General features: G+C 33.9%; 1 protein-coding gene across 6 annotated transcripts in view; it reads right to left on the bottom strand.

Moving 5' to 3' along the window:
* The window catches only part of PPP4R4 (protein phosphatase 4 regulatory subunit 4), a 62,257-nt gene that overhangs the window by 3,352 nt on the left and 43,154 nt on the right, over positions 1 to 15,751 (bottom strand). For 5 of the 6 annotated variants that reach the window (XM_005520167.3, XM_088057833.1, XM_088057834.1 and 2 more), the window contains 13 exons: positions 15,076 to 15,153; positions 14,159 to 14,242; positions 12,869 to 13,051; positions 12,042 to 12,147; positions 11,155 to 11,302; positions 8,083 to 8,227; positions 7,171 to 7,212; positions 7,003 to 7,077; positions 4,992 to 5,067; positions 4,477 to 4,557; positions 4,043 to 4,136; positions 3,538 to 3,608; positions 2,641 to 2,776 (listed from right to left, as the gene is read on the bottom strand). In XM_005520167.3, coding sequence (XP_005520224.2) covers positions 2,641 to 2,776; positions 3,538 to 3,608; positions 4,043 to 4,136; positions 4,477 to 4,557; positions 4,992 to 5,067; positions 7,003 to 7,077; positions 7,171 to 7,212; positions 8,083 to 8,227; positions 11,155 to 11,302; positions 12,042 to 12,147; positions 12,869 to 13,051; positions 14,159 to 14,242; positions 15,076 to 15,153 — 1,319 coding nt within the window. The remainder of the gene's footprint in view (positions 1 to 2,640; positions 2,777 to 3,537; positions 3,609 to 4,042; positions 4,137 to 4,476; positions 4,558 to 4,991; positions 5,068 to 7,002; positions 7,078 to 7,170; positions 7,213 to 8,082; positions 8,228 to 11,154; positions 11,303 to 12,041; positions 12,148 to 12,868; positions 13,052 to 14,158; positions 14,243 to 15,075; positions 15,154 to 15,751) is intronic. The other variant, XM_088057832.1, reaches the window with a different exon arrangement.

The raw sequence follows: 15,751 nt of genomic DNA, 5'->3' as shown, positions 1-15,751 counted from the left end.
TCTCACTGTACAATTGTCAAATTTTTCTCTCAGGGTGATTTCTGTCAGCTGCTTATGTATTTGGATATCAGTTTTTCCATCATTCAACTTAGAAAATAATGCTTCCTTGAAACTGACATTTTTGTTGTTTTGTTTGGTGTCTTTAAATTTAAGTGTGCATATATTTAGCACCAGGCCTGACTTCCTGAGTAAAAGATAAAAAGTACAACTAAACTGTACTAAACAATGCATATCTGTGATTGAATGCATTTACCATCAAACCTTCCTGTATCTGTATCTTTTAATATCTCCTTATAGAACTGCTTCATTTTCTCATGAAAACAGTTAAGTATTGGGTCAGTTTACAGAAGAGAAATTGAATCCACAGTACAGCAGCCATTGGACCTATTTGAGAGATATCTTTTCCCAAAGGAACACAGAACACTACAACTCTTATTCAGAACTAAATGTAGGACATCTTAAGCTTCCTCTTCTTTCCCCAAAAATGTTTTTCTTCCCCTGGTATACTGTCTTTAGCTTCTGACCCTATGCAGTTCAGGGACTTCCTGAACCAGACAAAGCACCCAGATCACTGTGTTTGATCAGATACCTACTTTCAAATACTCTGCTCTTAAGGTATTAATTTGGGAATGGTTCATAGAGACTTGAAGCTGTGTTTCTTACATTCCATTCTCCTGCCTGAAGACAAAAGTGCAAACTGCTCTGTGTGAGCCTTTTACTATCCCTCCTGTGTTTAAACAAAATATATCAGTTTTAGTTTAAAAGAAAGACAGAAAAACTTTTGAAATTTAGAAATGTTTTACGTCATTTAAAAAATATATCTAGCTAATCTTTGTACCTTACTGCTTTGGGAATATTAATCCATTCATTTTCCCCAAATCCTCGTGGCATGGCAAATAATTGGAATTTCTACAGATTGCTAAAAATATTTACAACATTTGAACTAATTTTCTGGTTTTAAAGTGAGGAAAAGAGGCATAGAGTGATTACGATGAAAGAAAATGAGGTTTTGAGCACACCTAATTTTTGAAACTATGTAGCACCCCACGACATTTTATGTTCTCAAGATAAATGCCCCATTTACCTTATAGATAGCTGAAAATGTCAGCATGTCTACTAATCTAACTGCTGACTTTGAAATGGTGCACTTTGAAATAAGTGACCCCCTAATGATCACCTATAAAAAGTCTGAAGTACTGTGGGTAGTATTAAGAAAAGCCATTAGACACTGTCAAAGACAGGGACAGAGGGCAAAGTGATTTGGCACCTTAAAGTACTATTCCTGTGAAACCACTTACTCAATACAAACACTTCATCTGCGTTCACAACTTTCCTTCCAACCTTCTCTACGTTATAAAAGCAGTTTTAAAAACTATAGGCCACTGTGCAAGCTTGAGTTCATTCTGGAAAATAATTTATCTTGTACAGTAAAGATGGTAGAATTCCAGCAGAAAAAAAAATCAAGTACACAAGGAGCTAAATAAATACTGTCCTGAGAATTTCTTCTTTTGTTTGTTAAACTTTTGAGTGCTTTATTTTACAATTTAGTAATTTTATTAACTTAAAATCTTGAGAAAAGCTGGGGAGATGTTTTGGTTTGTTTTTTAAAGGAAACTGTAGATACAGAAGTGGAAAAATATGTTCATACAGACATTTAATTCACCAAAACAGACCATCACTATTGTTTCCTCTTTATAGCTGGCAAACCAGTATGTTTCCTCTTTCCTATCTTAGCTTCCCATTGTAGTTTCTGTTACATTGAAGTCTACTTTCCCAGATTCCCTTTCTTGCTGTAGCTGGCTCCTTCCCTTTCGCCATTCTGCCTTGGCTAAAAATGCAAATCTCTGCTAGCAAAGAAAAGTCTCAGTGTGAGCCCACAAAATTACAACTAGTCCAATGACAGTAATTTAGTTATAGTGTAAAAGGAATCTGCAGGGAATTTGCTGCTAGAGTCTACAGAGATTTGGGTAAGTATATGTCACAGTGATTTTCTATGACTTACAGTTTTAGCACAGGAGCAAAAAATGCATCTTTGATTTTGTTCTTGCAAAATGCTGAACAGCATAGGCTAATTTTTAAAGGAAAGCAGCCTGAGGGTGATGCCTAGCACTGAATTTTTGTGGTTTTTTTTAATGGCTATGGCAAGGCAAAGAAGGCAGCATTAATAACAAGTACCAGTACCAGTACCAGTTCATCCTAAGTCTCAAGATTCATCACAGAATTGTTAAATAATAATAGATAAACATATATAAGTTCACAAAAAAAGGAAAATTAAAAATTAAGTAGTCTAAAAATACTTCCATTCTATTTCTCCAACTACAGGCAGCTAAATCACCGTGACTGTAGTTATTACATATGCAAGGCACTAAACCTTCACTTTGTCCCGTTCCACCCTCTCAATTATGTACCAGCTGAATGCAAATATGTGCAGGAGAAACAATGTGAAAGACTAATTAGAAGGTAACACCATCTTAGAAACACTTATAATTGCATACATCTCATTTCTACCCTGCTAATTTAGTATTTCAAAATCTATGTGCAAAAGTATGATAAATACAGGCCTAATTTTACATGGCTCTTTTGAGTTCCCCTTGAAAACGTTACCCCTGGGCTCAGTTTAACACCTTGTCAACAACTTACACGCTCATCTTTCGGGACTGACCCTCCTTATTGCCATTGTTCTTTTGGTTGGCTGAGTTAAATAAGCTGCGAGAACAACTAGAAGGGAAGGCAGCATTCCCACTATTACCAGCAGAATGAGTCCGGAATGAATCATCTGAAACACAGAGGGGCAGCTTAGACAAAGATTTTTGCTTGAAAACAGTGCACAGAAAGTAAATAGAATGAGCTGGTTTTCCAGTGGCAATAGAGGCATATTTCCTACAGGAGTAAACCAAAATTTTAATGGAATGGCTTCTACTTAACATTTCTTCAAGTATTTTTATGAAAAAGTCCCACTAAATAACTGGAATGCACATTTTCAAAGAAAATATTAATACATTTAATGGATGTAAAGCGTGTGATTTCTTGGGCCAGTCTTTAGCTGATTAAAATTTAGCTATTTAATGTAATTTAATTGCCTAGTGCCTATTGGTGAATAGAAAGACAGGTTTCTCTTGGAAGCCATTCATCTCAATCTTATCTTTAATCATCCAAACTCTTTAAAATTTAGCGAACACAACTGCAAACAGTTAATTCAGTAGAAGTTTTATGTAATATTTATTTTCCTCATGTAAAATAGGTGGGGAAAAACTGCAAACCCAACCTTTTATGGTATCTGAAATTCCAACCAGGACATGGGAAACTCAGTCTATTTTTAGTATTCTTAAATATGACTTAAAACAAACATGTAGGGGAAAACAAATCTGAAAAATACACTTACTAGACTAGCACTTAATGCCCAAACCTATTGGATATCTTTAATTTTACTTTCTTTAGGAGAATGACATCTTAGAACATGCCTGTCTAATTGGGTCCATGTATTCAACATGCACACAAAAAAACCTGAAGTAAAATACATTAAAATAACCTACTTACCACTAAAGGATAACATACAACTCTTTCCCATTCCTGGTATTGAAGATGTATATCCTGTAGCAGAACTTTTACTTTAAAAAAAACCCAAACAAAACAAATCTAAGTTGGTTATTTCCAAAAGTGTTCCTCTCAATTGTATCATCCTGTTTAATAGTATTGGAGGCTATTTCTGAGTTTATATGAAAGAATTAAATGAGAAAGTTATGCTGAAATTTCTTTAAGAAATGTAGAAAATTAGATTTAGCTATTCACATTGAAAATTATTTTTAATATATGATAAAAGGTGGCATATATTAACTTAAAAGGAATTCATAACCATTTCTAGGCTTCAGCATGCCATGTATGATTTTTCTTCCCTCAGTTAATCAATTAGACAGAAAGCTGAAAATATAAGTCACAATTCAGTGAGCACATCACTACTTTCAGAGATTCATGAGCATTAATTTCATAAAAGCTATTAGCACACATTTGCCTATGAGGTAAGCAATGAAGATTGTAAACATACTTAGGACACTTGTCTATGTTGCTGTATTTTGGATGCAGTACTTGAGTACTGAAAGATTGGCTTCGAACCAGCTTGGATTTTTTTTCTTCTTTGCCTAAAATTATAAAGAACATTTTTCTAATACGAATATTGCATTTCCTCAATAATTAAGAACACCTTTAAATACATTTTTCTGTCAACCTACGGTAATTGAAGGAATGAGCTGATTTAAATAATTCAACTGAAAAAAAAAATAAACCTTAGGTCATTATTTATATACCAAAGAGTAAAACTAAACTAAAAACCATAGAAAATACATTCAGTTCTAGGAGAAGAATCTTTTCCTCTGTGCAGTAGGTGAAACTTGGGTCCACAGATGTCAAGAGCAGCTTTCCTGGGGTTTAAGCTGATGATGTGAGATCAGTATTCCAGGTGAGTTTTTGAACAGTTCTTACCTGCTGATGTACCAGAAGAGCTTCCAGAAATAGAGAGATTGATACTTTTTGCCAACACTGATGATGTTTTACTGTCTCTACCTATAGAAAAGAAAAAAAGAAAAAAGTCCAGTATAATCCCTTCCCTCTTAAAACTTAAATTTATATAAAAGAGAGGACATAACATATCACAATCCTGGACCAAAGAGTAATAATATCTAAATCAGTAGTACCAGCACTTCAGAAATAGCACAGTACTTACACTATATCCCAAAATGAAAAATAACAGGGAAATAAAACTGTAATGTATTTTATTAATAAAGCCAAAATAAAACATATATATTATTATATATTATATATAATATGAGGCATCTTTTCATAAATAACTTCAGAAACATATAGAAAAAAAAAAATATTTCCAATTTCTACATCTCTAATTATTTTATAAAGTGTCTCTTTCTTGCTCCTTCCTCTACTACCTTTGAAAAAGACTGAAGCATGCATAAACATGTATGTAAACAAATAAGCAAACTTACGCTTCTTTTCAAACATTTTATCATTAATATTTGCAGACCTTCCTCCATTTTTCTGTTTCTCTTTTTCTAATTGTTCCTAAAAGAATAAATAATTTTCTTAGACATTACTCAAGTTAAAGTAAATAAATTGTGTTTGCAAATAACAGTTCATTTCTACTCTCTCAGGCTAGCAGTAAAATCCCTGATGAATATCCAGACAACCAATTAAGTAGCACAGAAAGAAAGCAGTATCTCATTTAAAAACCACAGTCTGAATAAAGCAGAGTTGAAGTTCACATCTGTAGCTTATAATTAAAATTATGCCTGGCTTTTGGGTTCTTTTATACTCAAAAAAGATACAGACATTGGCAGCTGGCAGTGTAAAAATTTTCTGTAACACAGACACACTGAAAATAGAACAGACAGCACTTTTATTTCATCCAATTCAATGAAAATTTTTTTCTTAAATTTTAAGGTGTGTCACATATATTCAAACCTTATGAAGATCTAAAATTAACATCTACAGTTGATAAATCTTTATGAAAAACAAAATCAACTATGTAAAATTGTTCAGGTTCATGGAATTTATTTGCCATTCTGTAATACTACCTAGCCTAAAAGTATATTCTACTTGTGAATAGATATCACTCCAACTTAAAAAAACTATACAATATTAGCTTGTTTTCTATACCATTTTCATAATAAAGATTGTTAAGTGAACCATAATTGCTCTATTTTTTTCTAATTTCTAATATTTTTTTTCATGTATTTCTAATTACTACTCAAGAAAAGAAAGAGGTAATAATTCAGGTCAGGGTTGCTGGAAAATAGCTTCAGCTACTTAAGGAAACTTACTAACATATTGAGTATTAAAATCTTTAGCAGTCAGATACATTTAAGTGGGTTGAATTCATCTTCATCTGTTTGGGACTGCAACATATCACAATTCACTTTATCCATCTCACATTCCCCAAAGGCATGTCTCTCACAGACAATGCTTAAAGAGGCCTTTGTGATACAGAAGGGTTGCACATATCAGTGGCCTATACCATAAAAATTCAGGTGCTTTTCTAAAGTACAGCTGTAGAAACAGGTAAAATTTGATGTCATCACATAATACAGGGTAACACAGAGCATATTGGAGGCTATTTTGCCCCACACAAATCCTTTCAGCACAAAAGCATTAACTGTATCTACCTGAAGATTGCTAGAGCTAAGTTCAAGACTTGGAGTGAGTGTATGCAGGTCCTGAGAACAAAGCTGTACCTCTGCCTTGAGACAGTGGGAAGTGGCAGGAAGTCTGTGGGTCAGCTATATTTGCTCATACTGACCTGCAATATCTGTTGACATCAAAGTGGACCACAAACAAAGGAAACAATGACATTTCTGAAACACTCTTTAACCTCTTCTGGCTTTACTACGAAGAAATTCATTTACTACAAGTCAGAGGAACCATGCTAACAATTTTAGGATCTTCTGAATCCTATCAGCTGCTCAGCTTCTCCCACCTCAGGCTGGAGGGGAGGCAGCAGATGATGGGGGGACTGCAGCAGTCCAATCTAGGCTTCGTGGAGATGCAGTATGTGGTGAAGATATAAGCTGTGTGCTGAAGTGCCTACTGCACCTTTTGCTTTTCTCTTTTTTCCTGGCTAATAGGAAAGCCTGTAACATAGAGTATTCTTCAGGTTCCTTGGGACAAAAGAAGTTATGAGATTAATTTCTTTGCCTAGGGAAGCTGTTTGTGAATTCTGAGGTGTTTCATTAATCAGTTTATCATGTTATACATGGTGTTTCTCAAGAAACTCAAGTTTGCTTTTCTAATTGATACACCAAAATTTAGGTAGCAAACAAAAAATATTACATGTTACTTTGAAGGACTTAACCCTATTATAAAGTGTAAAATGAAACCACCCATAGATTATGAACCCATCACATCTCTCCAAAATATGCATTTCCCCTAACTTAAAATTATTGTCTCATTAATATGTAGGTACAAACTATTTAAAAATGACAGTGCACTGATAAAATATACCATTTCCAAAAGGAGATGTTCTTGTCTCTCTTTTTCTTGATCCAACAAATCATTTTCATAAAACTTTTTCTGAAACTTCAAAATAAAATATAAATAAAAATAAAAAATCGCTACATGAAAATGGAAACTAAGAGTAGTTGATAAGCATTAAAGTTAGTAAGCACTTACAGCATCTACAGAGATCTCCATTCTGTCCAATTCTAACACCGTCTATAAAGAAGATTAAAATGTTATTTATTATTACTCAATAGCATGACACACTTTGAAGTAAAAAATTGTCTTTTTTTACTAAATATTTTAATCCTGTGCTTTTATTTTTGTGGTACAAATGCAGTTTAAAAGTGTCAGAGAGAATTCTCAGACCCCTGCTGAGACTCACAATGAAAGGTTCACAGAATATCTATATGGAAATCAAAATACATTCAAAGAAGCACCACAGCAAGAATAGCTTTAGCACAGTCTTAGGAACCAGGAGTGAAAAAAGCAACCCAGGAATCTGTGTATAACTCTGAAAGTTCCACACAGGTGTTCACCCAGTCTCTCCTGCAGACTGGCCCTGTAAGAAAGCCACCCACTTGAGCTATTTCACTTCATGGTTTCTAAATTTGAAACTAAGCACAGGCATTCCTTAAAAATGTACTTTTTTGAATATTCACATTTTAAAAACACATTTATAACATTTTAAAATCCTGAAAATGCTTTGTCTGTATATTGTAAAATACATAGACTAACAACATACCTCTGTCTCACAGACCTGAGGAGTTTTACTAGAATCAACACTCAATCTTTCTCTAGTCATTTGCTATGTTTTCATAAATGGTCATTGAGACAAAATCCTGAATTCGAATCACTACAAAATAATGCAATATAAGCAACCAAGGAAACATCAACTCTCCTAAATTTCACAGAATGTACTGTACTACATCATCTTTTAATTGTTCAAAATTACATATTAGACAATGGAATTTTTTTATCTCCTGTTCTTACATTGAGAAAATCAAGAGAAAGCATAAATTTAGTAATTTCAACTTTCAGTGATAAACCCAAGATTAAATGCTGCTTAAAAAGAAAAATGCTTACTCTTTTCACAATAGTCAGGACATCTTTGTCTTTCTCTTGACAGAGAAGTTTCCTTATACATAATTCCAGCTGCTGAAGTAAATGTTTATCAGTGGGAATCTTCAGAGTAGATTTTACTTTTGGCAACAAACAGCATAGCTTCATTCTACAAAAAAAAACCCCAAACAAACAACCCAAATATTCATCTTTTGATGCAGATGCTTAATATATGATATTAATTCTCAATGTATTGCATGCTAGCATTTGACACAAAATAATTAATTAAGGTGGTCTTATTTTTCATATGTGTTTGTTGCTTCTGTGTTGTTTCCAGACATACTGTTTTCAAAAAAATCTCTACAGATCATGAATACAGTCCATAAACATCTTTGGTTGTCTGGGCTGGTTTATTTAATCTAGAAAAATAAGGAGACGTCCAGATTTTCCAAGTGATCTGCACACCTAAGTTTATCAGTTACCTAAATACCCTGGAAATCTGGTACAAAGTCTCACCAAAAATCATGTTACTGCAATTCCATACAACTGCAAAGATGAAAGTCTATCAGATAGACAGAAAAGAAAGCCCTTCTTTCCCCTTCCTTATCCTCCTGTTTATGTCTGGAGGCTGACCCTGCTTGTGCTGTTCCACAAGGCCAAGTGCCAGTTCTGCCCTTGGGTCACTCACGACAGCCCCACAGCGCTGGGGACAGAGTGCACAGAGTGGCTGGAAAGCTGCCTGGTGGAAAAGGACCTGGGGGTGCCATTTGACAGCAGCTGAACATGAGCCAGCTGTGCCCAGCTGTGGCCAGGAAGGCCAATGGCATCCTGGCCTGTGCCAGCAGTAGTGTGGCCAGCAGGAGCAGGGCAGGGATTGTTCCCCTGTACCCAGCACTGGTGAGGCCACACCTCAAATCCTGTGTTCACTTCTGGGCCCCTCAAGACAAGAAAGACACTGAGGGGCTGGAGTGTGTCCAGAGAAGGGCAACAGAGCTGGGGAAGGGTCTGGAGCACAGCTCTGATGAGGAGCAGCTGAGGGAACTGGGGCTGTTCAGCCTGGACAAAAGGAGGTTCAGGGGGAATCTATTGTTCTCTACAACCACCTGAAAGGGTGTATTGCTGGGTTTGGTCTCTTCCCCTGAATAACAAGAAATAGAACAAGAGGAAATAGTCTCAAGTTGCTCCAAGGGGGCTTAGATTGGATATCAGGAGCAAGTTCTTTACCAAAATGTTTGTCTGGACAAACTGGAACCGCCTGCCCAGGGCAGTGGTGGAGTCACCATCCCTAGAGGTATTTAATAGATGTGGTGCTCAGGGAAATGGTTTAGTGGTTGACTCAGCAGTCTTAGGCTAATGGTTGGACTTGATGATCTTAAAAGTCTTGTCAAACCTAAACAATTTTGTGGTTCATTCCCTTGATTCTGAGATATTGTTTCTAAACTGTTTTTATAAAAAATGTGTTCATTGTTTTTTATTTCATTATCAACAAAATAATCTGAAGATTAAATTAAAAATATTTCATGCAACTGAGGAAATCAAAATTCCTTCATTTGATCAGACTGTAATAGCATGTAATAGTGACCAGTTTTAATCTGCAGAAATAGATTTAAAAGAAACACCAAGAACAATATACGGTTATATTCTCTCAGAGTCAACTGGCTTTGGATCAGAGACAATCCTTTGCCAGACATGGTAACTCTAATAATAACAGTCAAAATTTTCTCATATTAATTAATCTCACCATCTTTATATCTTTAAAATATTTTAATCACAAATTAGTCACAATTTCCCATTACCATGAGTTACACCACACTGTAGAAATCCAGAATAGTACGTCCCTAAGTCTGTTTTAAAACCATCAGCTAACAGTGTCTAGCCTGTAAACTTCACTCCATTGGAGACAGTGCATTTCTTTTGTACAAAAACAATCCAGAAAAGAATTAAGACAAAATGAATTTTAATGTCAGCTTGCAAGTTAGTTCAAGTTTCCATTAAATTTTAATATTGTATCAATAGAGCTTTTAATTAAAATATTCACTAAAAGGAATAAGCTCTTTCAGATTATATACAAATTTAGTTTATTGTTTTAATATAATCCTCTTAATTTAATGACATGAGACATGAATGTTCGTCATCATACAAACTGATTTAATTTTTAGGATCCTGCTGAGTTGAAATGTGGCAGTTATATACTAAACACAATGTCTATTTAAACAGTTTCACTTAGTAATAAACAGTATGTGGCAAAGCTTACTGAGTGCACACATGTATGTGCAAATTATGCTTACATAAATCCCTGTGCAGCATTAATATTAGAAGTTCAGATATGTTAATGATGACAACATGAATCGCACACATCAGAAACAAGATTAAAAGCATAAAATCACACAAAATATGTGACAAAAAAAAAATCGACTTTCCTATTGGTAATAACTACCTGGTCCCTATCTGTTTAGAAAACAAAGAAAAAACAGTTACTACAAAAATAACAGGAAAAACACCATATAAAAATGACTAAGAGATCAAATTCCATAATATTACTGTATTATTTTTTAATTTTCCTTAACAATGAAGTAGATACCCTTTTCCATAACATAAAACCTGTTTTACATTGTTTAGTTCAGACCACTGAAATAATTGCTTGAGTGTTTCACTTTACATACAGTGACAATGAAATGGATGGGAATTAATGGAGATTGAAGTTGCATTCTCTCTTTATACCCATGAAACACTATATTACTTTCTTCCCATCTATTGCTGGCTCTCCTCTGCCTCATTGTTCCTTTCACTCCCAAACCCTGGTGCTTTTGATCAGTCTCTCAAACACTCAGAACTGACCTGCTTCTGGGATTTTATAGCACCATTCCCATACTCCCCTGCATCTTTAATACTGGTCATCCTGAAGGCTCTTTATGTTTTTATTCAAGTCCCACTATTTAAGCAAAATGTAAAACTTCTAACAGTATTTCTTAATATAATATTTAAAGTATTTATACATTTTATTTATATATATTTATATATAAAGTATTTATATGTATAAATATTTAAAATACTTAAAGCTTTTTTTTTCTGTACACTGTTACATATTCTTCATACCTGACATTTGCCACCGGGTCATGTGTAAGTTCAAGCACAGGTAAAAAGAAGTATTTACAGAAGAATGATTTTGAAAACAGTTCCATAATGAATTCACAAGTATCTAAAAACCGAAGTCTGTTCCAGTAACTTTTTCCTTGACCCAATTCTGGAAAATAAAAATTTGCAGATGTTATCTGTCAAGTTTTCAATGTCAAAGAGAAAACATTTCACAGGTTGACCTTTAACTTGAAGATGACAATCACAGTCATCAAAAAAATTCTCAGCCTCAGTTCTTTCTTTTAGTAAACAACTAAGATTCTGAATTCAATTAATTCTGTCAGTGATCACTAGAAAAAGTGAACTAGCTACTGTGTTAAACAAAGCCCTGTATGCCTTTCAAATCATGTCACAGGAGTATCAAAATTATTGTGTAAACATTAAGGAATGTTAATGGGAATTGTTAAAACTTCCAAGCTATCTTTAAAACACATAGCATACACCAAAACATCAACTTTAGGTGACTGATAAATAAATAAATTTCTGAGATTTATTCAGCACTTATGCTGAAGCCTCTAAAGAATTCTACTTCTTACAAAGGAACTCTGCTTTCTATATTGCAGTACCCAGAACTTAGTAATTTTGGCTATAAGAAGTAGGGTTGGAGAGGTCTTGGCATATTATCAGTTTCTGCATTGCCTCTTCCCCAATCCCTTTATATAAGCTCCAGATATATTCCTCACGTATGCGCAGTACATTTTGCTGGTGATAATATGAGCAACTGAATGTCTTCCAAGCATAGTCCCTCCAATGATGAAAGGAAATTACACTGAATAAATGTAACTGTAAATAGATCCTCAGTCAAAACTAACTTTAATTTCTCAGTGATGGAGGAAAGATCATCTTACGTTCGATCAGTTTCTGGATAACCTCATGTCTCTGTTCTTGTTTGCGATTGTAGCGCAAATAAACGCAGAGAGTCCGAGCAGCTGCTTTTTGGACTGGCAGGACATTCTTGAAAGAAATGCAGGGAACACAATTGAACATATCTGAAGGAGTATGACTAAAAACATATATAGAATTAGAAAAAAAATAGCTAAAAAAGTAGACTAACTTTATAAATTTTGAAATAAATGTCATACTGTAAGGGAGAATTAGGAAGTTTGGCCAGTTCATGAGATACCTGCTTTATTCCTTCTGCCCAACTTTTAGATTCAACTATTTTATAAGCACTGTAAAATATTTCATGTTTGCAAGGCAACTTCTGTATTGCAAGTGTTAGAAATAAAACTTACATCATCTTCTCTCACAACAGTTTTATTCTTGAATTAACCCAGTAAAATTTCAGACTAATAGCTCTAAATGATAATTTATTTTAGAAATGCAGAGTTTTCCATAAAGAACGAACACAATGTAATGTATGGAATCAGGAAAAAAAAGGTATATTTCAGAGGAAAAAGTTTTGATTTAACTAGAAACAAACTGATGATGAGCACAATGAAAGGAAGAAGTCTTGGGTAGGAGGAAAACTGTCAATCCAAATTTTGCTCCTCAAACGGGGGCAAGTATTCAGTGAAAATTCTCATAGAAAAAATGCCACAGCTTGATATACCATATGAAAGGGATAGTATTTTAAGATTTCTATAACACAGGAAGTACTACACATAGCAAATATCTAGTGGTCTAACATGCATTAACAAATAAAAACAAATGAGAAAGCAACAGGTGAGCTCACATTTGTCAAAATGATTGTCAACATCCTTTGAAGAAAACGGTAATAGATCTGATCACTTGGTATGATATGAGGGAGACATGCATATTTTTGTAGTAACTTCTCATGCGTTCTCCATTTTAAAGAAGTTGCTGCTCTCTGTTCTGCTGTTGTTAATGCAGGAATCAAGTCAGGAATAGAAAGTAACTAGAAGCAGAAGGATAAACAATAATTTTATATTTTCAAGCTGTGTGTCTTGTCACTATGTTTAAAAAGCTAATCACAACAATATAAGAAGGGAAGACTAATCCAAAAGCTATTTCACTACCTAAATACACTTTCATCTCCAATCCCTTCTCCTGACAAAGGAAAACCAAACACCGTTCTCTTTGTAACATCCTTTTATAGATATTAAGACCATTATGCCAGCTCTCCTCAGCATTCTCTTTTTCAAACCAAATGAATCCCATTTCTCTTTTATCCTCCTTATCTGAGCAGTTATTGTTCTCAATCCCCTAATTAGTTTTAGTAGGAATTAATTTTAGTAGGAATTATGCACCTTTTCTCAGTAGAAGGCAAAGAATTCATAGTAGCCAAGCTAAATTCCCTTTAGCACTAAGAAAAATGAAATAGACTGCCACACCTGACATTGCATTTGCTATATGTTATATATATTTACAGCTGTAAACATCTGACAAATTCAAATTTTTAAATTACATTGTCTAGTTCTGTCTGTAAAAGAAAATAAATTTCAATTCTTATATTGCTGCAAAATCTCAATTTATCCATACATTTAGGAAATATGCTCAAAACCAGCATCCTTTCTGTTCCATCTTAGAGGTGAGGAGTCATGGAATAGACCATCATCCAGAGCAATATACAATTAAATTAGAAAAGATGGGAGCTGAGTACAGATCTCTTAATTCAGTGTCTTTACTCCTGGAAATAGATTTCCTTCTAGCAGAAGCCTGAAAATGACACCCATGAGCCATTCACACATCAGTATGAAAAAAGATTTAAAACATGTATTAGCTATTGTTCCCTTACCATGAAACCAAATTTTGTTTTCACATAACTGTGGTTAATTAGAAAAAGAATGCAAAAGTGTTCATTTTCATATTAACTTTAACATTTCCAGGTTTTTTTTAATATGAAAGTTTATAAAATCAACAAAATTAAAAAAAACAAACAGAAACTTCCTATTTCTCCAAAGCAGAAACTAATCATGAAAGCCTTTTCCTACAAATTTTGTCTGAAATTTCTTACTACCTTCATTTAGAAATAAAATTTTAAAAACCCCATGAGAATACCCACCTTGCTTTCTGATCCATTGTTTTCTCCTCCATTAGTCATTAGTTCAAGGATTTCAGGAAGGTGACCTACTAGGGCATCTAATACCTATTTAAAGAAAGGCTGCATGAAAGAGGTCTGTAAATGAACTCCATTTTCAACTCCCACCAACATATCCCTGCTGACACCTTTCAAGTTACTGCTCTCTCATGTTGAAAAAGAATGGAGATTAGTTGCTTTGATTAGTTGCATAGATGACTGATATTTTAATGCAGTAAGTAATATAAGTATTACAGTCTCTGTTTTTATATATGTGATCAGACAAGTTTTCTAACTGGAATAGTCTAACCTATTACTGGAGTAACCAGTATCAGAGGAAATGGTGATTTTTTTCTCTAATATAAATATGTCTCTTTTTTCCATCCAATAAAGTATAACTATGTTAACTCCAATATAACTTTTCACGTTATTTTCAATGATTCATGTTCTATGCAAGTTACCTGGGACTAAAACTCTTTCCATAAATCTTGATCTTCAAACCAAAGACAACTTCTTTATCTCCTCTTCAATTGGACAATAAAAATAAAACAAAGCAAAAGACCTTGAATCCTATCAACTATTATTTTAACATAGTACCAAACCGAAAGCTTTTTAGAGTTTGTATGGTAAAAAATAATACAGCAATTAAAACTATTTAGAATTAGTATTTTTAAAAGCTAGTGAATTTAGTGTGGTATTACTAAATTCAAACACCTTCCTACTTTCCTCCTTTTTATTCACAGAAGGCTGGCATCTTTATGCACAGTCTGTGCAATAGAAGTAAAAGCTGTTAATCATTTCAAATTGTTACTCTACTACTAATTGTCAGTGAAGAGTTATTAAACATGAAGTAATCTGCCTCGATGTAACAAGCCAGAAAAGTTCCAATAAAAGCGAATTACCTCCAGTGACTCGTCCTGTAATAGCGTAACCAGTTCTTTATGTATTGTATACACATCAGAATTTAAAAGCTTAGCAACCTAAAAAATAACAGTAAGATAGCAAGGTGAAATATTCTTTAGTTCTATGGCACAACACCACTTACTTTTCAGCAAGCATGAAGAAAAAAATGTTTAATACCAGCTTCCTAAAGTTGTGTACTTTCCCACTGATCACATTAAAAATATGCTTATACAAATAACATGAGTCAATTATCTACCTATGAAACATGCTTTTAGAATTAACTCTATTTCACATTTACCAAAAATGTTTTAGGCTGCACTGCAAGGGCAGATATTTCACTGTGGAATATTCAAATGTTGTAAATTAGGAGAGTTAAGAGTCAGCATGCTGTATAATTTACAGAACATAAAACGCAAAATTTTCTTAGCCTGTGCTGGATTTTAAGTTTCCCCAACCTTCCACCTGAAGGTTCCTTACTTCTTTTCTTTATGTGATTCATAAGTCTCATGTAAATTTTTAAAAAACACTAGCAGTCCATCTCCATGCTATTAAAAAGGTTTTATAGCAAACATAACAAAAACTTGAGGAATGGGATTTTTTTGCCACAATAAATATCTAGATGATGTTTTTTCATGTTTTTTTAAGCCAATCGAAAATAAGAGCTTACTTCCAATC

This window comes from Pseudopodoces humilis, chromosome 7 (genome assembly GCF_049639895.1).
Source record: "Pseudopodoces humilis isolate 2021_Gansu_Grassland_sample_001 chromosome 7, ASM4963989v1, whole genome shotgun sequence".
Taxonomy (NCBI): domain Eukaryota; kingdom Metazoa; phylum Chordata; class Aves; order Passeriformes; family Paridae; genus Pseudopodoces; species Pseudopodoces humilis.
The sequence above is the reverse complement of the archived record's forward strand: the minus strand, read 5'-3'. Positions and strand labels throughout refer to the sequence as shown.